This window comes from Rhamphochromis longiceps, linkage group LG18 (genome assembly GCF_057381845.1).
Source record: "Rhamphochromis longiceps isolate RC_006_pf linkage group LG18, R_longiceps_female_GT1.1, whole genome shotgun sequence".
Classification (NCBI taxonomy): Eukaryota; Metazoa; Chordata; class Actinopteri; order Cichliformes; family Cichlidae; genus Rhamphochromis; species Rhamphochromis longiceps.
Genome location: NC_140574.1, coordinates 25,896,566 through 25,922,350, shown reverse-complemented (window position 1 = coordinate 25,922,350; position 25,785 = coordinate 25,896,566). Strand labels below are relative to the sequence as shown.

The window sequence follows — 25,785 nt, the reverse complement described above, 5'->3', positions numbered from 1 at the left end:
TTGAAGCATAGCTTTGTTTGTCTCAGACTAAAAAAAGACAATTTCTGCATTTAAAATATGCTTTTTCTTTAAAAACAAAAGTCATCATTCTTGACTACTTAAACATTAGATGATGCTCATACTGCCTTTTTTGCCTTGTCATCCTAACAGCAGCATGAATGTCACATTAACAAGTATTTAACCTTACATCCTTTTCACTGCGTCTAAATGTTTTTAAACAAGATCAACAAAACAAATAAATGTGATTATTCTACAGTCCATTGTAAAAGTGATGACCAGTAGTTCACTATGTCCATTTCAGACACCCCATCCTCCCCCTTCTTATCAAAATCAGGCCCAGATCGTTCCACTTGGTATATAAGTCACTGTGTTGGAGACAATGCAAGCTAAACCTAATCTTTTCTATTTTGGACCCAGTTAAACAGTTTTAATCACAGACATGTACACTGTTTGAAACTGCAGGGGTTTTTTTTTTTATCACACCACTGTTATTATTATAGCGGACGTAAAACAACCATTACTTGATATAAGCTAAATGAAACGGTGAAGGGTTCAAGGTTCACCCAAAATCACCAAAAAAGGAAAGGGAAGGACCTCTTTGAATTCAAAACTCATTCTTGGCCACCGGGGGCAGTGTTCTCTATGATTTGGGAAGCCTCGTGGTCTGTGAGAAAAAACATGTTTCGCTGGTTTCAGAGCACGTCTTTTTCCTTTCGGTGCTTTTGAGAGATATCCTGTAAAGTTCCTGTAAAATTGAAACAGGAAGCATTCTGGTTAATTCTTAATTAGATAGTTTCTATTTTTTTTATTTGCTCATATATGTTACAAGTATGCATATTTTGTCGTATTGCTCCATAACACATTTAAACAGAATACTGGGTGGATTTAGTTTGTTATTGCAGCTGATCATCAAATAAGGCATTTTATACCTCATGCTACCTGATATAATAGCCCAGTAACAGCTAATTAAGGCAAGGTGTAACTAAAAAAAAAGAAAGAAATAAACTTTACAGTGATAAGAAAAGAGTATTTTGCTCTGAGGGGCAGGCGGTAGCAAACAAGCAAGAGTGTTTGGGAGTGTTTTATCAAGACATCCATCTATTGTGATTTATATAAATCTGACTAATCGCATAATCAGCTAGACTGATAATGAGGAAATTATGAGCTAATTACGTTTCACAGTTTTCCAAAGTCCAAAGTAATCGGTCAAATAGATCCGTTGTCTGAATAGTGACAAATAGAATATAAAAGGTTAAATAGTCATTAGAGTAGCACTACCCCGACAACAATTTCAGGGTAGTGCTACTCTAATGAGTAGTCTAAAAACAAATGTCTAAAACATTTCTTTTTACTCTTTCTGTGCGTGCAGTTGTGAACGTATTTGTTTTTGTTTTTTTCCGAAGGCCCGTGAAGGCATCATTAGGATGGATTCTCAAAAGCCTGGTACGTAAACGTCTTTTGCGCTCACTACCTACCCACGATGCAGCGCGGTCGCACACAACATAGCCATCTTGTCAGGAGTGACTGAGTGAGGGAGGCAACTGTAGACGCTGTTTAGAATATCATTTGGGGTTTTTTTTATTAACGCGTCATATTTAAGAGCCCCTTTCTCCCTCAACCGTAGTCAGCGACGGAGTGAGTGTCGACAACGAATGACTTTGAGCTGGTGAAGCGAGAGGCTACGCAGCGCCGCTTTCAGAAGGATGTCTCACATACTTGTTCCGACGTAGGGGGAGTGTGCAGCAGCCAGTTGGCTTGAATTGTTAGCTAGCTCAGTGAGTGGAGGGCTACGGGCCCTCCTCAGCTTAAAGTAGCCCCTACAGCTGGGCAGCCCACTCTGCGACAACGGCCGCTCGACAACTGGACAACCGGGACATTAGCGGGCCGAAAGCCGCGGATCGGTCACCGCACGGGCTGTTGGTAATCGTGTCTGAAGCCCTGCTGCTGGACAAGACGACACGAAGTGTGGCATTGCGTTATGAGCTCTTGAAACGCAACAGGAGTCCGAGAGAGGAAGAGGATGGCGCAGATACATCTTGATTACAGTTAGGTAGGCTAAAAAGAAAACTAGCTCCAGGTCTGCTGCTTATTATGCTCTAAGCTTTTAAAAGCTGCAGCCAGCTCGCCCCTTTTTGACTGAGGATAAACATAGCCATACGGGACTTGGATTCAGGCTGTCAATATGTCGAAAATGCCGGCCAAGAAAAAGAGCTGCTTTCAGATCACAAGTGTGACTCAGGCCCAGGTGGCGGCTGTAGGTGCCGCCGACGACACGGAGAGTCTGGACGATCCAGACGAGTCACGGACTGAGGACGTGTCGTCGGAAATCTACGACATGCCACGGGCTGATTATGAGCCTGCGTGTGACATAAGTTCATCCGAAGAAGCTCTGAATAATGTTGTGGAGCCAGAGGCGGTCGGAGTGATGCCACCATCAAGCGTACCTCATGCCAGTCAGCTGTCAGCGCTGTCAAGCAACCCCTCTGGGGATTTCAGAAAAGTGGGAGTGTCTGGTTCGAGTCAAGGTGGTCAGCAAGCACCGGGGATTGGCGCTGGGGCTGGTTTACCCCTTATCACTCAGGCTGGGCCAGTGCAGCAGCAGCAGCCTGCTTCTGCAGCCAGCGCTGGGCCAGCGAGTGCGTCAGTGAACACATCCCAACCTGCTGCAGTGCCCAGTTCAGCTCCACCTCCTGCCACCTCCACGGTGAGTTGCTCCTCGCGGTTCAGGGTCATTAAACTTGATCATGGTACTGGAGAACCGTTTCGGCGAGGCAGGTGGACGTGCACGGAGTTTTATGAGAAGGACTCTGAGAGCTCTGTTGTTGGTCGGACTGTGGATAGCATGAGACATGCCAACACAGCACTGGACCCTGCTGCAGACAGAGACAGTGGGCTCGGGCTTACAGGAGGATCTGCCGCAACCTCAACAACGCCCTCGAGTCATGGCTTGGGCTCCATGGCGGACTCTTCTCTCTCTTCTAGTCGTGTGCACTCGGTGGAGGCGCAGCCACCGCAGCAGCAAATCCACCATCAAAACTACAGCGCCCGCCAACAAGGTGTGAGTGGGTCGGTCACGCACAGTTCTTTCTCCAGGCCTACGGCTGTTCCGGCTCAGCCAGCAGTGGCAGGTCTGCAGCCTCTTGTTCCACAGAACCTGCTGCCTGTCGAGCAAAACGGCCCACCTCAATCCGGTGTCCTCATACAGAAGTCTCCCATCATGCCTCTCTCTGTCCAACCAAGTCCTTACCCTCCTCAGCAGCAGCAGCAGCAGCAACAACAGCTTCCTGTGGGCCAGCACCTGGCCGGCCAATCACCTGGACTGATGCAGAACCAGGCAGAGTACTATCAGCAGCACCACTCTGCACCCCTGCCACCAGGGCTTGCCTCAGGCCAGCCCCACCCAGTGTCCAGCCAGGGACAAGGACCCACTTCGGTGATGCCTACAGCCTCTGGAGGGGCATCTGCGCCAAGTCAGGCTGTAGATGTTCTTGGAGCAGCAGTAGGAGGAGTACTTCTACCTGCTGGACAGCCAGCTCCAACTGTCTTGCAGCAGCAGACTGTAGGGATGGGAGCTGCTGGAGGCCCCGTATTGGTTGGTGGATCTGCTCTGAAGCAGCAGACTGTGAATCTTTATGCCACCGCTGGACAGCCTCAACCCCACGGCCACCCTCCATCCTCTGGTGTACAAAACGTGCCTGCCATTGCAGTGAGTTCCAGTGTGCCCCCCACTGTGCCCACTGTTGTGCCCATTGCCTCCAGTGCAGCAAAGCCAAATGTGACAACCCCGAGTTTGCCTCCAGGTCAGATAGCCCACAGCAACACTGCAGGGGCTTTGGGGCCACAGGGCCTCCCAGTGACTGCATTTGGTCAGGTGGAAGCTGGTGGTGGGAGGAAGTCAGATGGAATCATCAACATACAGTCTCCAGTTGTCTCTGTGAAGGAACCAGCTAAGCCCTTCATGCCTGAGAGCCTGCAGCTCACCACTCCGACTGTCAACAGCATATTTGCAATCCACATACCTGTCGACGGGGAGGAGGACAGGTAATATATTTCCAAGTCTTTATATTAATATCCCTATCCCTGTTAAGCTTCACATCATCACTGCTGATCCTCTCTAAAACTACCCGTAATGAACACCGCTCAAAAAATCACAATGACCATGCAAGGACTAAACATGCTTAATTTAGTCCACAGCAGGGGAGAAGTTTGTCACACGTTTAGCCATTTGCAGAAAGATGAAAAGCCGTAACAAACAGCAGCACTGTGTGCTTGTTAATACGGACAGGGTTTTCCCCGTAGTTTCAGGGAGGTATTGAGGAAGGGGAGTATGACGAGGAAGAGAGTAGTGGCACACAGGAAGGAAATATGTTTGCTGTTTTAATATTGGGGCCTAAAGCAGTCAGTGGAGTGTAGCACACTTCCCCAGCACAAGAAACAACTTGTTAAATACACATGGCTCCTGTATCACAGTGACTCTGTGACTCCTTGTGTGTAAGGGTGTGTGTGTACGTGTGAGTCTCCAGCTTTTACTCCAGCTATCACCCTCTAGGACAGTGTGTGAGGTGATGGCCTTGGCTGCAAACCTCACAGATGTTTTGCTGGTTGCTACTATGTGTAAGGTTAGTTCAGTGTTCAGTTAGCCAGGCTAACTGAGGCTGCACTGCACATGTACAGCAGATTTTATTAAGTCAGGTCCTGTTTTAGAAAATCCGTTCTGATACAAACATAATGAAGAGTATTTTATTTTTTAAATGTATTTTGGGGGGGCATTGCTACAGTTAGCCCCACCAGGTACTGCTCACTAAAAATGTTTAGAGAAGTTTTGGGCATTTACATTGTTAAATTTGTGATGTGGTGTCACATAAGGAGTCTCTTTGTAAGCAAATGTCATCTACAAAAGATATCACAATTGCGCATGATTTGATTTGTGAACTAAAAAATAGGAGTATGTGAAGTTTGCATCTCTTCCAGAAATGATCTTTCTCTCAGTAGTAGATGGCACACATGAGCGGAAATGATTTAAAGCCTGAAATCTCTCAGTGGTTTCCATTTACAGTCTTAGAGATGTACCAGAATGTAGACCAGACAGGATACGCAGCCTGCAGAGCACTGGCACTACTTTCTTTCTTCCTCTCGAGCTGTATGTTGAAGTGTCAGTTTGTAATGTGCACTTCAAGGAAGTTTAAAGTGCTTCGATGACTTCTGTCATTTCTGTGACTGGCTTTTATTTTGTTTTATTTTTTAAAAATCCTTTATTTGTTTACATTTTGGCACTTATAAATCATTTTTGAATTATTTATGGATGTTATTTCTAAATGGACATCGGAGATTATCTTACTAGATACTGATGAGTCTGTGTCACACAATAACATAAATACATTTGCACAGATATCACTCATGACATCGAGAACAATTTATTTTCTTGATGCAAATGATTGCAATTGGACTCAAAAAGCCTTCCAAACACTTTAGCTGCCACTATGAGAAATACATGTCAGCTTTTGACTCATATAAGCATGTCCAACCAGCAAGCCAAATCATACAACTTAAGCTTTGTTTTATCAGTTTCACGCAGTATCTCTGCAGTATGTGTCCATCCTGAAAGTCTTTCGCACCATGAGAGGGAGATGAGCTTCGCAGGTTTATATTCAGCTCTTCACTTGATCTGTTTAAGTTGTAATGACCACAAGCCAGTTATTTTGAGTGCACTTTTTTAATATCAGGTGACATTTCAAAGGTTATTAATGTCTGTGATAATGTCACTCTCTTCGGGCGCTAGATTTTTGGAGCACCTATAGTTTGCTTGTGAGAAGACCGAGCTCCCGGGGTGATAAGAGCGGGGGTCTCTTACGACAGCCAAGCACTATCAGACACTGAGCAGTAGTTTTTCCACTGTGCCCCTGTTTTGCCGATAAGAGACCTCACAAAGGGGCGTGTCAACCAACTGTGCGTTGTCACGCAATGGCCCCTTTCTTTTGCAATGCAAGTTTAGGCTAAATTACCCTGTTCTGTTTAGAGCCTTTGGACAGGAGCAAACATACATGTTTCATAGTAAGGGTTCACACTCATCTGTAAGTCATTCAAAACACCGGCTAGCGTACTGCTCTCTGTTGGTGTGGTCAGCATGCTGTCTGCCCCTCTGACTGACAGAAGAGGCATCACAGTTGCTCACGTACAGATGAAGTGTTGAATGACATTCCTTTACTGCAGCAACTGAGTTAAGCACAGAAGAGGAGGAAGAAGTTGCGTACTGAAACCTGCTGTGCCTCTCTTTAGTAGGCATTTTAGCTATGCCTGGCACACCTCCCTCCCGTAGCTTTCAAAAAAAACAACATGTTTCCATTCTTAATTTCTACATTTCTACTGCACTGTTTGTTTCTCTCCATACTCATGTGTCAAACAACAAGAAAATTCATGCTCATTAAACTTTCTCTTTTTTTCTGTAGACACAAATTAGGCTTTTTATTGCCAAATAAACAGACTGTAGCATAAGTGTGAAAAAAGTGAGACCTTTCCCGACTCTCTTGGTTGACTCACCCCGTGGAGTGCCTGCTGTATGAGGTATTTTGGACAGATTTTTGCACAAAACTCACTCCCTAGTGCCTATCCTCAGTGCTTTCTCTTCCTCTCCCAGCAGTAACAGTGAGCAGCGCTAGCTAATGGTAGCTCAGAAATGATAAGGCCACTATGGAATAAGTCATTCATTTCAACAAAAGGCAGGGTGTAACTGTCCAGTTACAGTGCCAATTCACATCAATCGCTTCTGCAATGCACTTTATTTAGTAAGATCCTACAATATTACAAAAACCCAACAATCAGACGACCCCCTGTTAGCACTTGCCGAAAGTGGGAAGTAGGGCTGTGCGATATGAACAAAATCTCATATCCCGATATAAGAATTCTATCGTCCTGATAACGATATAAATCACTAAAATGTAACATTTTCTGTAAATTCTGTGAATCTCGGGCAGCTCGACTTGCGGGAAGTGTTTCCAGCTGCGCGTCATGTAGCTGGAGTCGAGTGTTTTAACAGATGCATGAAACTCGACATTTTTAGACATAAGTTGTAACGGCCGACGTTTTCTTTGTGAGTATTTATTACACAGCGTGCTGCGGGGAAAAGCCTGTTCTAACGTTTGAGTCTAAGGTTTGTTTTTTAGCACCTGACGGCTCTTTTTTTTTTTTTTTACTTCTCATCTGTAAATAATCTGCTCTTTCACGTGATTCAGTTTATTTTGAAAAGTCTCAACAGGATCTTGTGCTTTATTGTGAAAGGTTTATGTGGAACATAAACAAGCGGACACGCGATGGCGTTACCGTCGTTGTTGCTAACCACAACGCATAAAAACAGGCGCTTGTCCTTCAATAGTGTGGTTATATTAAATATAAGAGAGAGAGAACTTTAAGAAATTAATATAGCCACTACAGTGAGCATCAAAACGATGAAAAAATATTGCCGTAAACAGTTTATTTTGCGACACCACGAAACAAACGATAGTGTAAAATGAAACGATAGACGTTTTTATATCGTCATCCGATATATATCGTTATATCGAACAGCCCTAGTGGGAAGGAAAATTTCCCTTTGAAACAGGAAGAAATCTCTGGCGAAACCAGGCTCGAGCAGGGGAAGCCATCCAGCCCAACCAGTTGAGGGTTAGGGGAAAGAAGAGCAAAACAAGACTAAGACATTCACAAGGTGGTTTTCAGTATAGTAACGTATACTTCTTTGTGACTAATGTCACACTGGGGATTGACAGCAACTATTCACCAACTGGTCATGGAGTACACACGTTCGTTTAGGTACAGGTGGTTACCAGGGGGCACTGATTGACCTCTAGGTCAGCATGACTGGGGCTTAGCAGTCAGTTTCACTGTGACTATAATCGGGGACTACACGTCTTTCCTGACCTGTAGTTACCACTGATTGTTGATCGGTTTGATTGGGGCCTTAGCCATCTTAATATATCCATTTGTACTAGATATGTGTAACATGTATACAAAAGTTCAGGGTCTTTTGTATGTATGATTTTTATGCATGCAGTTCATTAAAGGTTTTATTAGTAATGGCAGCTTTCTTTCTTATGCTGAGTGTTAATATCAAGTGTCTTAATAACACCTCCCAATAAAACATGCATTACATAGTATTTATTGCATCTTTTAAAGGGTTATAGACTTCATAGTGCAGAAACTGGAAAGACTCTTACATTTGTCCATAGCTTCCTTCCCCCATTTAGTTTTGCTCACAAGTAATTAAAATAAAACAATGGCTATATATACTCGAGACTGAAGATGCTGTTCTCATTTTTAGAATATGGTTTTCTCAGCTTAATGTTTCCCAGATGGCTTCAACAACCGAAGGCATAAAACAACATTTCTGGATTGCCATAATGTCTTTGCCGTACTCACAGAGGGGGGGATGGCTGCTATTTTGCAAACTCATCATAAATGTATTGCAACTGAAGTCTGTATGTAATTGAGCCTCATGCTGGGGGGGCATGGTTTATTGTCCTCACATAACGGGAGCTTATGTAAGATCAGACTCCTTAGGAGGTAGGAGAGAGGAGGGGAGTCCAGGTTTGCGATATAGTTACTGCCACAGTGAATTGAGAGACTGTGCTCGTGTGGGTGGATAAGAGGTGTGTCTTTAAGGGGATGGCTGGACTCCATGAGCGCTTGCGTATGTGTGCACAAGTATCCATGCTGGGGGTGGACGTGGATAAGAACTGCTTATTCATTTTTAGTCATAGTGGAAGTGGTAGCTCTGTGTGTGAGAGTGAGTGTGACACAGAGACAGCATGTACCACAGGGTCTTTCCCTCCCATCGCTGACCTCTCCTCTAACTGCTGTATCCTGTTTTCAGTCACAGTCGCTCACACTGCTCTCCACCTTCTATTCATTTAATATTCCTTAGCTGACTCCCTGCTTCCGCACTGGGGCTCCCTGGTCATATCATATGACATTTGGTGGGTACATTTTATCCACAGTGCTTCACTGAGGTACAAGTCAACACTTAAAAAAAAAAAAAAAAAAAGTGGCTTTGATTGGAATGAAAGTTTTTAATCTGCCTTTCGGCTGTAATACCCTTTGAGCTGCACAGCAGCGAGCAGTAGATCTACAAGTATCTTTATTTGCATTTAACAGCAATGTAATACTCTCTTTTTCTGGCTGTAAATATTGAAATGGAGCCTCAACCTTAGGTGTGTGTTTCTGTGTGCACTAGTCAAGTTGTTCTTCCTCTATGACCCCAGCCTAATCTCAGCCTTTGAGTTATTTTTATAAAAGAAGGGTGTATTGTTCTAGTTTGACCGGCACTATTAGTCAGTATGTCTGTAGGCTTTGCTGCAGTCATCCACCCCTCCACCCCAGGTGTAGAGGCTAGGGCTGAACGATTATGGAAAATAATCTAATTGCGATTTTTTTTTGCCCCAATATTGCGATTGCGATGCGATATGCGATTATTTTTTAAGGTCTTTGTCTTCTGTATTATTAAACAAAGACAAGCAATACATCATATAGTATGGCCAATACTATATTACATTAATTTTAAACTGTTCTTTCCTGGAAGACAGACCTCTGTTATGATGACATGAGGTGATGCATGAATTGATGACTGACATTTTTATTTAACTTCTTCAATCACAACAGTATATTTGAACATACACAATAGTTTATTTTTAGCTTACAAACATCTGAGCATAAAGTGCTGACAAGGAACCCTGGTGTAAACATTAAAATGAAAGTCAGTACAATGTGCAGATTGCAGAAATATACATAAAAAAAATCAGTGGCTTTACCACACTCAGACATCTGTGAACTACTAGACAGTCATTCAATTAAAAAATAATATTAAATAAATAAAACTAATAAATAAAAAATACACACATCTTACTGATCTCTGCAGTCAGTAACATTACACATAAAGTGCAAACATAATAGCAATTGTATAAACACACACACAAACACGCCTTTAAAGTTTAAAGGCGTGAAATTGGACGGTCTAGTTCTGATTAGCGTCACCGCTGTCTCGGTGGAGTTTAATAAACTCGGCCGTCTGCTTCTTGCTATCTAAAATATAACCAGACACTGGTGTAAATTCTCGACTGTCTCATACTTCTGTTTAATAAGTTTTCTGTTTGACGTTTAGTCAGCTGTGTGAAAACCAAGGAGGAACCCACCCGGGGGATTAATAAAGTTTTATTTTATCTAATCTAATAACTTTAATCTCAGCCAAACCGATTTACTCACGAACAAACAAAACACTGAAAAAAGCCCAACAATAACATTTTTAGGTTGTCTAAGTGACTTATATATTACGTTTAACCCGAGCAGCGAAACTCCGCGGTGATCTGAAAATGATGTGCCGGGAGTTGTGCCGTTCTCGGCCGCATCAGTAACCCTCGAGCTCCCGGCTAGCTGTCGAGCTGGTGGGTAGCAGACGCCTCTGAAAACGTCGAAGCACTTTTGCAAATATGGGATATCTTGATAAACCGAGCAGATATTTGATGTTTACACAACTACTTTCTCGCCTGAAAATATGTTAAAAGTTTATTTTGTGACCCAGAAAGATTAGTATGAGTAATTTTAAAACTTAGTAGCGGCCGCCATTGCTGGAAACTGGAGTTTGGCTGGGCCGCGCTATGAATTCTGGGATATGGTAGTAATTTGGACAGCCTTCGGCACGTCGCTGTGACGTAATCGGTCTACAAATGCGGCCTCAGGAGGATGCAGCCCATGAATTTGGACATGTCCAGAGTATAATCGCAGCCTTTGCGGTTAGAAAATTGCACTTGATCATGTTGCGATATTATCGCAAATGCGATATATCGTTCAGCCCTAGTAGAGGCTCAGAATCCATGTTGACAGGTTGTGTTTTTGTTTCTTTTTTCTTTGAGACCAGTGGGATTATCTGAAATAATGCAACGGTCTTCTTATGTCAGTCTCACCGGTGTAGAAAGAAGGCTAGCATGTGACTCGGGCGTGCAAAATGTCAGTTTTATGTGTGCAGCCATTAGAGAAGCAGGCATGTACGGATTAAAAAGAACTGATAAGATTGGAGGGGTTGTGTATTTTGGACTCAGTTTTTAATTTGCATCCCACCTGAAGCTCTTCATTTTTCTCACAAGCAGAACAGCTTCACCAAGTTGGTCCGGTGTTTAACTGGGGATGTGCTGTACTGTGTTATAGATAAGCTTAGCTCACAGTGTTCTTTTTATCTTGCTTGTGGAAAGCAAAACATTAACAAGTGACACAATAATTGAAAAAGTCTTTAAGCAGTTTTGTTCTTTGGTCAGTTAAATACCAGCTTCTTTTAGCCCAAGTCTTTTAATCTACACATATATCTATTCACTGCTGCTGTCAGTTATTTTCCACTACATGCAATTTAGTTTTCATGTTTTCCTGTGCCTGCATGGGCTTCCTCTGGGTGCTCTGTCTCTCGGCTGTGGAAGGAAACCATACTTGTTGGGTTAATTGGTGATTCTAAAGTGTGTGTAAGCTTGTCTCTCTCTATGATTGGCAACCTGTCCAGGCTGTACCCCGCCTCTCAAACCCAAGCTGAATAAGTGGTTCAGAAACTGGATACATGAACTGTACAATCCACTTTAAGATCTACGCATGTGGGATATGTTTAGATACTCCTAAGGCTCCATCTAATACCAGGAACTAGACTCTGGAACTAAAAGTTGTTTTATTTTTTAATGTGCTATTTCCTCGCATCTCTAAAAGTAGCTTGATAAAAGCAGATTTAAAAGTGTTCGGTTACTCTTGGGGAGTGCCCTAAAAGGAGCGACAAGATCAAAAAAATGCAACTACCTAGTTTTGCTATGCTAAACATGAGGTTATAAATTAGTTTGAACGCTAAAATCCAGGTTTCCAGTCTCCTCTGGTAGCTCTGCTGTAATCGTGCAGTTGCTCTGGGTCCTTCTTGCTCTCCATCTCCCTTGACTACAACCTAAAACCTGCTGAAAGAAATCTCACGAGGCCACTGAAATCTAAATAGTTTTGACCTACTTGTGCTGTGTGGCAGATATATGGATTTTTCTGAAAACCTGATTCCTCATGTGCACCAACAATGACAGCTTTCAACAGCCCCTTATAGCCTCTCCCTCTTCTTTGTGCACAACTTGCCTCCAGATTACTCTACCTGTCCAGTTAGTACCAACACTACCAGTTTGTTAGTGATCCCTCAGCCCCCTTTTTATAAACTCAAACACTCTCTATCCATCCAATGGCCATGTTTTTGATGGAGGGTAGAAAGGGGATGATTTGCACTGCAAACAGAAGAGCAAACTTCCCCACCTTTGTAAAACTCTGTAGCTCATTTGGCCCCGGTTTGAAGTTTCGGTGCTTCTGCTGTGAGGGGGACCTTGAGTGAACCATGCCGCCTCTGCAACACCTTGACTGGAGAGGAAAATATCTAGGTTGACACCTTTTTGTAGTCTTCGTGTTTCCCTCTCACACTTTTGCTCTTTGATATTTTCTCCTCCTGCACTTCTGCATGCTCTCGCTCTCCAACTCAAGCTTCCTACCCCGCTCCCACTTTGCTTCATCACTTAAGGCTGTTGTGGGTTTTTCACATGCTCAGCTACTTAGCAAGGTTATTAAGAGGTTCAACACCGTGACCTAAACCTGCAAACCACTGGTTTGCAGAAACAAGGGGGGGGGGAGAGATAAAAAATAAATAAATAAATAAAGAATGCACGTGTCATGCCCCAGCTTAATGTGTGACATCAACCAGCAAAAATGCATCCAGGAGTTATTTTCAGATTATTTTCTGCTGCCTGGTCATACATTAGCTTTAGGGTCGTCTCGAGCAAAGCCTGAGCATGTGCAACCTTCTTTTTTTCAATCAGGTAACCTTGTGGGATCTCAGAGAGTGGTTAAAAAAGAGGGGGGGTATTTTCATTGTGTGTGCACATCTGTTGGGTTATGTGTTCCCTCCTTTTGTATGACACACACATATACACACACACACTCTGGATTTTGGGGTTTATGGAGGAGGCCGCATGTTCTCAGCTGCTGAACACGGTGACTGTCTGGTTTACAAAGAGCAGCTTTCATAAAGGGATATTGACATGTTGCCTTTTAGACTGACAAAGACAGCCTTTGAGAGTCGAGAGTTTGCTACTTGAAGACAGAGAATGATGACTCTTCTGGTTCTTACCTCATTCATCAAGAGGCTACCCAACTCCAAGTCATCTGACCTTGTTGATTTCAGTCGATATAGGACTTGTGCAGAGCTTTAGCCTTGAAAAACTGAGGTTTTCCTGTGGAGGCGTGCCTGGCACACGTGTGTGGGTGTGTGTGTACAGAGATTTGCAGGCCACAAAGTAATATTAAGCAGAGCCAGAGCTAGTGAGAGTGTTAAGTCATGAGGTAATGTGACAAAGGCAGTTTGTGCCAGAAATTTCTAGGAAAAGAGCCTTGGCTGCTATAATATCCACACACATGCTGTAAATCTACACTTTACTGTGCGTGTGTGTGCACGTGCAGTCAGTGCGCATTTGTGTTAGTGTGAATGTGAGAAAGAAGCAGTCTTAAAATGCACAGACTGAGAGTGAATGAAGTATATCTGTGTGTCTGTGTGTTGGGATTGGGGGGGGGGGTACGGGGATTTCCTTTGCCTTCCCCTCATGCATGTGTTGTTAGAACACAGTGTACTTGTAGCTAGTTACCAGGAATATGGGGGGTAGAGTGAAATTGAATAATGTGATTGTATTTGACTCAAATTAACCAGGAATTGATCAGGAAAAAGATCCAGCTTCATCCTCATCAATACCAATATTTGATCATGTAAAAAAAAAAAAAAAAAAAAAAAAAAAATCAATATTCTGTCATATCAGCCGATTATTTATTTATTTATTTATTTATTTATTTATTTATTTAAAGACACAAACTGTTAACAGGTTCTTCTAAAAATTGCCCACCTCTGCTCAGTTACAGTCGTTTTTGTGGCATTTCAAACACGTCTTGACATGAGGAAATTTGTAGAGTGCCCCCTGGTGGGCTGTCTGTGCAGTATCCATACGCCTGGCATGATTGAAGGGTGTTTCTCGCATCTCTTTTTTTGCTTTTTAAATGTTCATTTATTGGCCATTGTAAATGCAGATACAGATAACATCAGCCCAGCAATAAAGCAGTTGTGCTCGTGTATTTGTGTGTCTATAAAATTTGTTGTTGTTTTTTTGTTTTTTTCTAAGGTTCTTAAAAACATTTTTTAAAGGTCTTCCCACCAGCAGAATTTGAAAACTGCTTTCTAGTGTCATTAGGCATAAATACCACTCTGTTCACTGGGAATCCCTGCCATTCTTGGAAGATGCTCACCATTCCCGTCACATCTACTCTCCTACGGCTGCATTGCTAAAGATAAATTGGCCAAACGTTTGGTGTCTGTCAATATCCTCCATTTGGAAAGATACTGGCCTGTTAGCAACTGCAAGGACATTTATCAGTGTCAGTTGCAGATTGTGTCACGTTAATTTTACACTGGATATATGTTCAAAGATAATGTGAGAAGAAGCTAAGCAACTAACAGATATTTATTTAAATTAACATTTTAGCATTTTGCACTTCCCTTATTTCTGATCTGCAGCGTAGCAAGTAGTCATGTGTTTCTTCTGTTTTTGTTTGTCAGTGGTAGTTGGCAGAAAACATTTGAGTGCATTCTGGCAATAGAAACTGCATTGTCAGATTTTTATTGGCTCAGAATAGTCTCCAGGAGATGATTATGTAAGCAAGGATAGTCTGCTTAATGTCTGTTCTGTTCTGCTTGCCTAAATGAAGCCCCGATTTAAAAAAGGCTATTTAAAAATGCTAATTTTACTAATTAAACCAAAACCTTTGTTATATATCATCAAGGAAAAGCATATATATTTTTGAACTAGAAGTAGTTGCGCAAGTCATTTGAGTTTAAAATATATGAAATATTCTTACCATCCCTCGTCTGCACATGCACAATTCTGCAGTGACGTTCAAATATCCAAGACAAATGATATTTACGTGTGTGTGTGTGTGTGTGTGTGTGTGTGTGTACAAGTTGAGGGTGAAATCAGGGAGTACAACTGAGTGATCAGCATGTTGACGGTTAAAAGCTGGAGGGAGGTCCTTAATGTGTTTGAAGCTGTCCCCACCTTTGAACATAACTTCCTGTGTTTAATTGAAGACCTCAGACCTTTGCTTTACTCTCTTTGAATCTTCCCATTAAGACTAAGAGCCTTAACTCTAGTCATGTTTACTGCTAGAGAGTTTTGAAGATGTGTGAGAAAGCATTTGTAGGAGTCAAACTTGAGTCTGTTTTCACTGTCGCAGCTCTTCACTCTGTCTCTTCTCTCTTCCCTGAATGCGGTTGACACAGGAATCCCTCCAAGGCTTTCTACCAGGCCTTCCAGTCTGGCAGCAGATTAAGAGACTCAAAGGCGCACATTGATAGGTACAGTACTGGATTGGTCCGGGCAGGCCTGCAAGAGTGTAACATTGTGTGTGCAGTGTTCAGTAGCAGCGAGCTTTGCTTTTTCCACGTGCATGGATTGAGTTTGGAAACGAAGCCTGGCTGCAAGGGCAGGATTAGCCAGTAGATTTCTCAACCGGCATCTCTTCGCTCTGTTATTTATTTATTTTTCCCACTGCTTCTCACTAGCAAATTAACGCAGTCTCTTTTTAAGATGTCATATATTGTGTGTGTGTGTCACTTAAAAATGTGGTTTGTTTACTGCCTGGGTGTTATTTTCATAGGTTTGGCCACCAACAATAATATATAATAATGGAACAGAGTCCAATAGGGCAGGCGAGCGATCGGTTAATCGGATTATAAACAAGTTTAACTCGTTGATTAAAAAAAATATTGTTAAACTATCTGACCAGTATTTTCAGTGCTACACTGATGAATTGTTTGATTATAAATCTGTTGACCAATAAAAGGTCTTCATGGGGAACGTTGAAATTTTTCAGTCGGCCACTATTAATCCAACAGCTGACTGTGTTTCGTAGTGCAAACTCTAGGATAGTCTGGTAGTGTACACAGTAGTTGATCACAGGAATGGAGATGTCCACACTGTAGCCTTCTTCTGTAATGCTAAAGAGCAATATTGTGCTCTCAAACATCAAATACATCTAACAGCGCTTGACACTTCTAAATGTCATTCTGGTTTAAGTATTGTGAAGTGACAACAAAGAACATGAAACAACTCGATCAGAGCAGTTCTGCAGACTGATAGGACTTTTAAGCTGATGTTCATGGTTTAAACATGCATACAGTTCCGTGTAAAGCAGTAAACTGGTCTGGTGGCTCAGAGATGACTCGAAGTTCAGCGAAGTTTATTTTATTTTTTTTTAATTCTTAGAAAGTGCCTCAAACTATGAAAACAATCCATTGAAAATACTTTAAACTTGTTGTTTCAGCTTTAAAGTGGCTAAAAGAGGCGTGAAGAGTGTGTGCATGCTCTCTGCAACACTGGAGTTAAATATGAGTAAAGCCAGGTTTCTAGTGCGCTCTTTCTGCACTCTTTCCTGCCAAATGGTTTTTATTCACGGTTACATTTTAAATTCATCATGAAATGATTCATTTCCTACATGACAGCGAGGTAAGTAGATGGCGTAGCGAGACAATCGGAGGGGCGAACATTTTTCTGATGCCATTTACAAAAATGAAAAGAGAAGCACATGAAACCATATCTCAGTGACAGGAAATGAAACTGTTTTAGAGAAATATACAGCTGACACACAACCAGCCGCTGAGGAACTACTCGCTCACACACATGTACGCACACACACACTTTCATGCACGTGCATATACAGTAATGTCAGCCCTTTTGGCGCCTTAGCTGCTTTGATTTAAATTTGAAAAGATAGATCAGCGTTGTGGTGGTGTTATCCAGAGTGTGACGCTGCGTGGCGTGCACGTGATTTCTACTCTTGGCTGAAGGCAGCAGCAGTGTAAGATGGCACAAATGTTTCGCCCCATGCATTCTTTTTTTTTTTTTTTTTTTTTTTTTTCTTTCTTCTTTTGGAGCGCCGTTGTTGTGGGTACATTGTCCCATCAAGGACTGCTTTTGTTTCCTTGGATGCAAAGATAACCAAAGTTTTGTTTGATAGATTTGGGCGATGGCCGTTTGACACGTGATCCGACTCTTTTATACGGTTGGTTTGGGATGATGTGTGAGGCGACCAGATGAAGGCGGAGAAAGTGAAAAATTAATATCCTGAAGGTCTTTTTTTTTTCTTTCTTCACCCGTGTGTTGGAAATGATGTTCCAGATGACACCCATCCGCTGGAATAAGACCACATGGGCTGCTATATCATAGCATCATTCCTGCATTTCTTTTTGTATAGAAGTGAAACCATCAGTTTCATGTTTGTTTACAGAGAACTGTGCCTCATCTATACTTCCCTAACATATGCAACCCTACCATAACTCTGCTTTGTACTTTAAAGGGCCGTTTACATATGAAGCACTCAGGCCAAAGACAGTCAGCAACATAATTTAGGAGGGTTCAGAGTAAACTTCTTAACTTCTTGGCAAGTGATTGACGTGACTACCAATGACCGCGATTGACATATGAGGGGGTGGTAGAGGGTTACCCAGCCAACCAGAGCCTTTTGTCAGCTACTGACCAGTCGTAAGGGCGATGGTGGAAATGCTTCCTGTGTGGAGGCCTGTTTAACCTGAAAAACCTCCTCAAAGTAGATCTACATCAGTTGTATAGGAAATTCACCCATTTGATCATCTCCATGGGTCACATGTTCCCAACAGAAGAACGCATGTAGGGTCGCCTCTGTCTCCTGCCAGGTTTTTCATTTTGTTTACTTTTTTCTTTAATATATTTTTATATTTCCAGAAGAATCTGTTTTAGAAGAGCTTAAAGGCATGGCACCTATTGACCCCTGTCAGACCTGTGGGTGTATTATACAGATATTAGGGTAAACACACTGATACATTTGACAATATCAGCCTTGTTGAGTTATCAGCAAATAGAACGACATTTACAGATAAAGAGAGCAACAAAAACTTGATGTCTTAAAAAGGAAAACGTCTCGTCAGCTGTCAATTTTTTTTTTATTTTTTTTTTTTTAAATATCAGACCTGGTTCAGAATATTTACAGTTCCTGGTATCATTATCCATTCATGACCCAATATGTGTTCATTTATTTTTGCATGCTGCCAAAATCGATCAACACATTTAAAAATGTCGTTAACCACCAAGTCAAATAAAGCCCGTCAGCTTTCTTGGGTAATAAATATATACTGCTGCTTCATAATTACACCAAAGCCACGCTCGAGTTTTGAGGCTTGCTGTTTGGTTATAATTATAGCACTTCCTCATTTTGTTCTCTGTGGCGGACTGCCTTCCTACAGACACAGCTGTCTAATGTAACTGTGGAAGTTCACAGGTCTGTGATAAAAATGAAAGTAAATATTTGTGTGGTTGCAGTACCAAGCTGCTTAGAAAGAGAACACAGATTTCCCCCTTTAAATTGGGGGCGTCTTGGGGGCATGACACGAGAATATTGTCCCGTGCACCTGTTGTCCTTGGGCACATGATCAGCCTCGCCTTCACCTCCCAAGCTCTAAACTTGTATCATCATGTCTCTTTTTTTTTTCTTTTTTTTTTGCTAATGTTGCTGAAGGAAACTTAGTGGTCTTAAATATGGCAGCAGTTCTTTCAGGGAGAAGGAATGACAACTATTTGATGTGCAGATGACTTATGCATGCCCGCCGCTCCACTTGCCCTGGTACTAGTGTAAACCTCTCTAGCGCTAATGGACTTTTTATTGGCATTCCTGTTTTACAGCTAGCACTGTAAGGGAAGCTGCAAACTTCTGCCGGGAGCTTATAAACTTCAGTCCTGTTGGTGTAGAAGGTGAAGTTTATAGGAGCGATCGGTTGTATAATCAGCGGCAGAGTAAGTTCAGACCCTCATCTGAGCCCAGCCTTTAGGCCTCCGGGATTTGACCCCACATACATCAGCGGTCGTACAGTGCTCGCTTTGTAATGCTGTCAAAACGGAGGAGGCGGCTCCGCCGAGCATTTAACGTGATTTGGTTCAAAGTCAGGCGCTCAGACTAGTTCTTGGCTTTCACAGGAGCTCTAGAGACTTAAACAAGATCATGTGTATCAGCAGAGCTCGTACCAGTGCTCCAAAACACTACTGATGGTGCAGTTCCCAAAAACCAAAAATCCCCTCCCTCCCTCAGTGCCAGTTGTTCTTGGAAGTTTTACTTCGAATACCAGATGGTCTCCTAATATGGTTTTGACTTGTTGTGAGTGTTTTGTTTTTTTTTTGTTTAGTTTTTATACATGCCTGCTTCAGTCTGTATGTCCAGTCATAGTCGAGAGGAGCTGCCCAAACCATCATGACTTAATAGAATCATATTTACCCACTTGTTCTGACAGACTCTTAATAAAGGTTGATTGTATTATTGTTTTCCAGTCTCCATAGTTACAGTTTGCTGGCTTGTCACATGCTTCCCCTGACAGTGCACATGTGGTTTTTTAGAGTTTTCCCGGCCGTTTTATTCTCTGATTTGATTACAATAGTCTCAACCCAGCTCTCTGAAACCAGCTGGAGGAAACCCCAGGAGAAAATGCTTCATACCCCCCTGCTTTAATTACAATGAGGTCATTTAAAGGCACTACAGAGGAGTATCACATTTAACCTTGGATGACAGTAGAGCTGAAACCAGGCTGGAAGTTAATCTGCAGCAGTTTTGATAGAATTTGCACAATATGGCTCCCTCCATTAACAATTGTTCTGCCATGTGAGTTGTCACATGAGGGTTGGACCCAGGTTTCCACCCTAACTGTAGATTTATCCAGAAAATATGGAAATTTACTGTATCCTGTATAATCCACAAAGCGTCTGGCCTTAGCTGTGAACATCTGTCATCGTTTTCCTGTCTCATCCCCGTCACATTTACAGTTTTTTCACATCAGTTTTATCAACTTGACTTGCTTTTCTTTTAAGAGATTATATCGGCTCTTCTTATTTTGTCTTTGGCTGGTCCAATTGAAATCCTGCCGTTCGTCTTTCTCAAAAGTAGAACTTCATGCGTGGGTATAAGCAAACTTTGGGCTCTAACAGATTCAAACAAGCTTGTATTTATACATGTGCAGCTGCAGAGTGTGATCCTGTTATTAGCAGAGCATGTTTTTGTTTGCTGTACTATCTGAAAACCACTGGTGAAGCAACAAGGGTGTAACCCAGCGAGTCCATTAAGGCTCAGTATTTTATAGACTGAGAGATTCCTCTAGGCACAGGCCTATTGAAAACTCCTGTTAGGGAGGAAAGCTATAGGAGGTCCTGAGTGCGGCACCACGTCTAAATTAAAGACACGTTTGGTACTGGGTGAAGCTGATGTTATTTTCCTTGTTTAAAGTGTTTTGCTTGTATAAGCACTCATGGTGGGGGTCACATAATGTCTGAGGGAACGACATAAAGAGACGTTAATGAGCGAGTGCTGAATTTTATTTCGTGAAGTGATGGGCGTGATCTGCGCCTCTAGCCATGATTGCACCATGTGCATCTTGTTCATAACATCTGCATTTTTTTATTTATTTTTTTCCCCCGTCATTGTGTGACATGCTGGCTTGGAAGTGGTGTTTGACATTATCATATCTGGCAGTGACCAGAGGTAGGAGTGGAGGACAGGGGTGTGAGTGACGGTGTTTCCCAGCAGCAGGAGTATGGGGAACATTCCTTCCACAGTTCAGCCTGCTGATAAAGATCATCCGAGTCTTTCTGCCGGCCTCTCACACCCACACTAGTTACATGTAGAGGAACAGAACAACAGTAGGAGTCTACATGTATTTGAAGGCACCTTAGTACCGCGTGGTGGCAATGATTTTTTTCATAGCTTTTTGTTGCAGGTGTAAATCTGCATCTTATTACAGCTGAACTGATCCTTTTGTTTGTTTATGAGATCAGGAATCTTACTAAGACACTAAGTGATAATTAAAAATGAAAACACTGCTATAATAAGATTTTTCACCAAAGTACAGAGTTAGAAGATATGCAGCTGGACAGCTAAGCTCATCATGTCCCCCTGGTGGAGAAAGTATGTAATAACATCTTACTGATTTCTTAAAGTGCTAATTTCTACTTTCTGTATTTATATTGTTTGACTCAGCTAGAGCAGGTTTGCATGTTTTAGTTTCACCATTTTCAGCTCCTCTTAAGGATGAGGCCAACTTTGATTGGTTCCCTCCCACAAACAGCCAGACCTGTTTATGCCTCTGACATGGCACAAAGCTCACCTCATTATTAGAAACTTTAAACATCATTAACTGAATATATAAGAAATAGAAATAAATTCCTTATTTGGTTATTCTTATCACTGATCACCGGGATAACTTCAGTGATAGTAATGTCTGTAAATCAATCCACAGTTAAATAATTCAGCGATATTTCGAATGTTCTCAATAAACCAGTATATATGTTTACTCCCATGAGCAAGATGGAAGATATTAAACAAAGTTAATGGAACAAATGTGGATGGGGGAGGTGAATCCCAGAGGAAAACTGGGTTATTGTGCAGCTGTTGCACATATTCTGCAGACACAGCATATGCCTGCTTATAGCTGCCTCTGTAACATTTGGATGTAACAGTGGGGGATAATTGGTTTGATCAGCAAGTATAGCTTGCAGTGGATCAAAATTATATTTTAAAGCACGTTCCACCTCGGCCATTTAACTTGCACTTGTAGCCCTGCCGAGCACAGTCGCTGCACTTATCAGTCACTATGAAGTCATCAGAGCCAGAAATAATTTCAGACATGTGTCCCCACCTCCTTCAGCTCCTCGCACTTCTCCTCCCATCGGCTCGTGTTTCATTATTCTAAATGCGGTCACAGTTGCCCAGCTAAACCGCCTCCGGTAGGCACCGATGACCTTCTGTGCGCTGCTACCGGTGGAGCTCCAGCAGCGCCATGCCGTGCACGTTTTCCTACAAACCACCGGGCTGCCCTGGGGACCCGACCCGGCTCGCGAGCTGCGATCCGCTGCCCTCCTACCGCACACGCCGCACGTAAGAGTGCCGCTCCTCCTCCCCGCGTGGTTGTAGCTGTGTCTTCACGTTGTAATGGATTTACAGGAGTCAGACCAAATAGCGCTTAATCATAGCTACACATTGATGTGAATCTGGGTGCATGAATATTTGTTTCCAGCGGTGGGGTTAGCTGGCAGCTGCCTTTGGAGATTTATCCGCACGGTCCAGTCATCATGGCTGTTAAACAAACGGATGCATCATTCAAACAAACTTGAGCCTGTTGCCGGGGCCCGGTCTCGTGTCATTTCTCCTGTAGGAGGCCAGGCGTAGATGTGAGAGTGGTGACTGGTGCTTTTGTGTGATCTGACCTAGATGCCTGAGGCGCCTTGTTTGACTGGTCGACCACCAATGTGTCATCTGGTTTCGCTTTTTATCTGGGGTTCTGCTTTATTTCAAGTTGGATTAGTATTTTTGTCCATTTCAATAGAAGTCAGTATTTTCCATGTTTCCGATGTGTTTGGGAACACAAAAGCAGGAAGAAGTCAAATATAGAAAGTAATCATGATGCGATTGTTTGTGTAACTGTACTTTATCTGTCTTTTCTTTTTTTGCAGTGCCTCTGGAACCAATGTTGTTGCCATTGATAATAAAATTGAACAGGCTATGGTGAGTATTCATTTTACCACTAATCATATATGCGTCTCTTTTAAATGAAAAGCTTAGGAATGAGTTCAATGTAGAGAGTGTATACATGTAATAAGACAATGGCTCCTACCACTGGTTAGTTCCCACTTCATGTTTCCCTCTGCTCTCCTTCAGGACCTGGTGAAAAGCCATCTGATGTATGCAGTGCGCGAAGAGGTGGAGGTCTTAAAGGAGCAGATCAAGGAGCTGTACGAGAGGAACTCTGTGTTGGAGAGGGAGAACGCCGTGCTGAAATCTCTGGCCAACAGCGAGCAGCTATCTCAGCTGTCCACCCAGTCGACCAGCAGCTCGGGCGCCGCGGCTTCCCAACCAGGACTCAGCCAGCCTCAGCAGCAAGCCCAGCCGCCGCTTCAAGTTCAGCCTCCATCGCAGTCGCACCCCCAGCTTCAGCACCACCCCCAACCCCAGCAGCTCCAGACTCAGCCGCAGCTCGATCCCAGCCAACAACTGCAACCCAACGTCACCTCTGCTTGAAAGCGCATCAAAAACCAACAAAAGAAAAGCAGAACAGCATCTTCTCTACAATTTATTACAATTAGTGTATGTGAACTTCTTAGCCACCAGCTTGACCACAAAGAGTACAGTGCTTCTGTGCGAGTGTGTGTGTGTGTGTGTGTCCGAGTGAGGAAGCAAGACTGTGAATTGGTGTTAGAATGTGTGCGTGTATGCATCTGTACTGTGGGCCTTTCCAGTGTTAATGCAATCATCAAGAGTGCAACAGACGGACTGAGACAAAGTGTTCAGAGTAGAGTTGGGGAAGGTTGAGGGTTTTTTGTTTTGTCTTTTTGGTTCTTTTGTTTTTTCCATTTTGGCTGTATTCCCAGATTGGTTAACAGCTGGGCTTGTAGAGAGGATGTCTTTTCTTGGACCGGGCCCGAGCCAAACCAACCTGTGACCTGACCCGAAACCAGTAGTTGTTGTTGTGGAAAGCGAGGGGTTTGCCGGACAGACGGGGAGTGATTGTCAAAAAGAGAGCGATTATTTTTTTTAAATGAGATAATTGAAGGGGAGGGGTATTTTTAGCCTTGCCGTTTCATGTTGTAAAGAAAAAACTGGGAGTGTTTTGTTTTTGTTTTTTTTTTGTTTTTTTGTTTTTTGTTTTTGTTTGTTTTTTTTATTTGTTTTTTTTATTTGTCTCCTCCTCCTACTCCTTCTTCCTCGGAGCGCCACGCCGCTGCCGTTACTAAGTCCAACTCTTGCATCACTCTTTTGAGTTCTACTGTTAAGTGTTTTTATTTATTACAGGGCTGCTATTTTTCATAAATGAACAATTTAAACAACAAAACCTATTTAACAGGAGCCCAACGACTTGTTTCCTCTCTTGCTTTTTTTCCCCAGTGTTTGAACAGATTGGCCACACATCCCAGACAACAGCTTTATATATTTGTGAAATGCCGACAAACAGAGAAAAATTCTGACAAATGTTTAACACTAACCCAGATTTTTAAGGCTGCAACTGCCAGTTCGTAGCTCAGTCCAGATCCAGTTTGAGTGTATATTTTTGTATAGCATGATGGACTTTTACCCACCGATATCAAATCTTAAGGCCTCCGGTGAAAATTTGATAGGCAAAGGTGAATTAGTATTGCCACGTCCCCTCACTCACTCACATTTTAGTTCTCCATTGGTTTTCCTGAAACGGGGTAGGTGGGTGGGGGCACGGGCACGGTGGCAGTAGTGAAAACATGTACTTTGTAACCAAAGATCCAAAGCTGTGTAAATGTATTTTGAAATGCACACACACCTTTTTCTTTTCTTTTTTTTTTTTCTTTTTTCCCTTGGTTCTCATTTGTTCCTTCACAGAATATTTTTGTTGCTGTTCAGCATGTTCTGCATGATCTGTAATCTTCAAACCACTTTCTTACCTCATTTTTATTCAGCACTCTTATTGTAAGATAGTCTGTGAACAGTGTAAATGGGGACGTGGGGGGGGGGGGGGTAATGATGCGCAACAGCGAGCGGAGTAAAATAACCTAGTGTTACCGACACTAGTCACAGCAAAATGAAGTGAGCCATGTTTTGTTCGTTTAAATGGTGTTTGAATTTCATATGCCAATAGTTTTGTTACATTGCAAAATTTTAATGTATTTAAATAAAAGCAATATTCAGATTCCAAACGTGTCTCACCTTTTTGTTCAAAAGTTTAGTGTTTCTGTGTTTGTATGAATAAACAATCTTTTGAATGTGTCCCCAAGTGCAGTCACAAAAACCATCAAGCGCTACGATGAAACTGGCTCACACTAGGACCTACCAGGAGAGGAAGACCAAGAATCACCTCTGCTGCTGAGGATGCATTCATCTGGGTCACCAGCCTCACAAATCGCAAGTTAACAGCACAGATTAGAGCCCAGATAAATGCCACACAGAGTTCTAGTAGCAGACACATCTGTACAGCAGCTGTTCAGCAGAGACTGAGTGAATCAGGCCTTTATTCAATTCAATTTTATTTATATAGCACCAAATCACAACAGTTGCCTCAAGGCGCTTTCTATTTTACAGTAGATCGTACAATAATAGATTCAGAAAAAACCCAACAATCATATGACCCCCTATGAGAAAGCACTTTGGCGACAGTGGGAAGGAAAAACTCCCTTTTAACAGGAAGAAACCTCCGGCAGAACCAGGCTCAGGGAGGGGCGGCCATCTGCTGCGACCGGTTGGGATGAGAGAAGGAAGACAGGATAAAGCCATGCTGTGGAAGAGAGACAGATTAATAACAGGTATGATTCAATGCAGAGAGGTCTGTTAACACATGAGTTATAAAGGTGACTGGAAAGGAAAAACTCAATGCATCATGGGAATCCCCCTGCAGCCTACGTCTATTGCAGCATAACTAAGGGAGGATTCAGGGTCACCTGGTCCAGCCCTAACTATATGCTTTAGCAAAAAGGAAAGTTTTAAGCCTAATCTTAAAAGTAGAGATAGTGTCTGTCTCCAGAATCCAAACTGGAAGCTGGTTCCACAGAAGAGGGGCCTGAAAACTGAAGGCTCTGCCTCCCATTCTACTGTTAAATACTCTAGGAACAACAAGTAGGCCTGCAGAGCGAGAGCGAAGTGCTCTAATAGGGTGATATGGTACTACAAGGTCATTAAGATAGG

At 42.6% G+C, this 25,785-nt stretch overlaps 1 protein-coding gene across 3 annotated transcripts; it reads left to right on the top strand.

Annotated features, from left to right (window-relative positions):
• Positions 1-1,489: 1,489 nt before the first annotated feature.
• LOC146648445 (TSC22 domain family protein 2-like) lies at positions 1,490-23,819 on the top strand. Of its 3 annotated transcripts, XM_085388699.1 has the most exons (4): positions 1,490-4,041; positions 15,356-15,430; positions 22,596-22,647; positions 22,801-23,819. In XM_085388699.1, exons 1-4 carry the CDS (start codon positions 2,183-2,185, stop codon positions 23,158-23,160), a joined length of 2,346 nt encoding a protein of 781 aa, XP_085244825.1. In that variant the 5' UTR covers positions 1,490-2,182; the 3' UTR covers positions 23,161-23,819. The 3 variants fall into 3 exon arrangements, with proteins under 3 accessions (XP_085244825.1, XP_085244827.1, XP_085244826.1); XM_085388700.1 differs by lacking the exon at positions 15,356-15,430 and having other exon boundaries at positions 1,491-4,041; XM_085388701.1 differs by lacking the exons at positions 15,356-15,430; positions 22,596-22,647; positions 22,801-23,819 and adding an exon at positions 22,298-22,586.
• Positions 23,820-25,785: the final 1,966 nt, after the last annotated feature.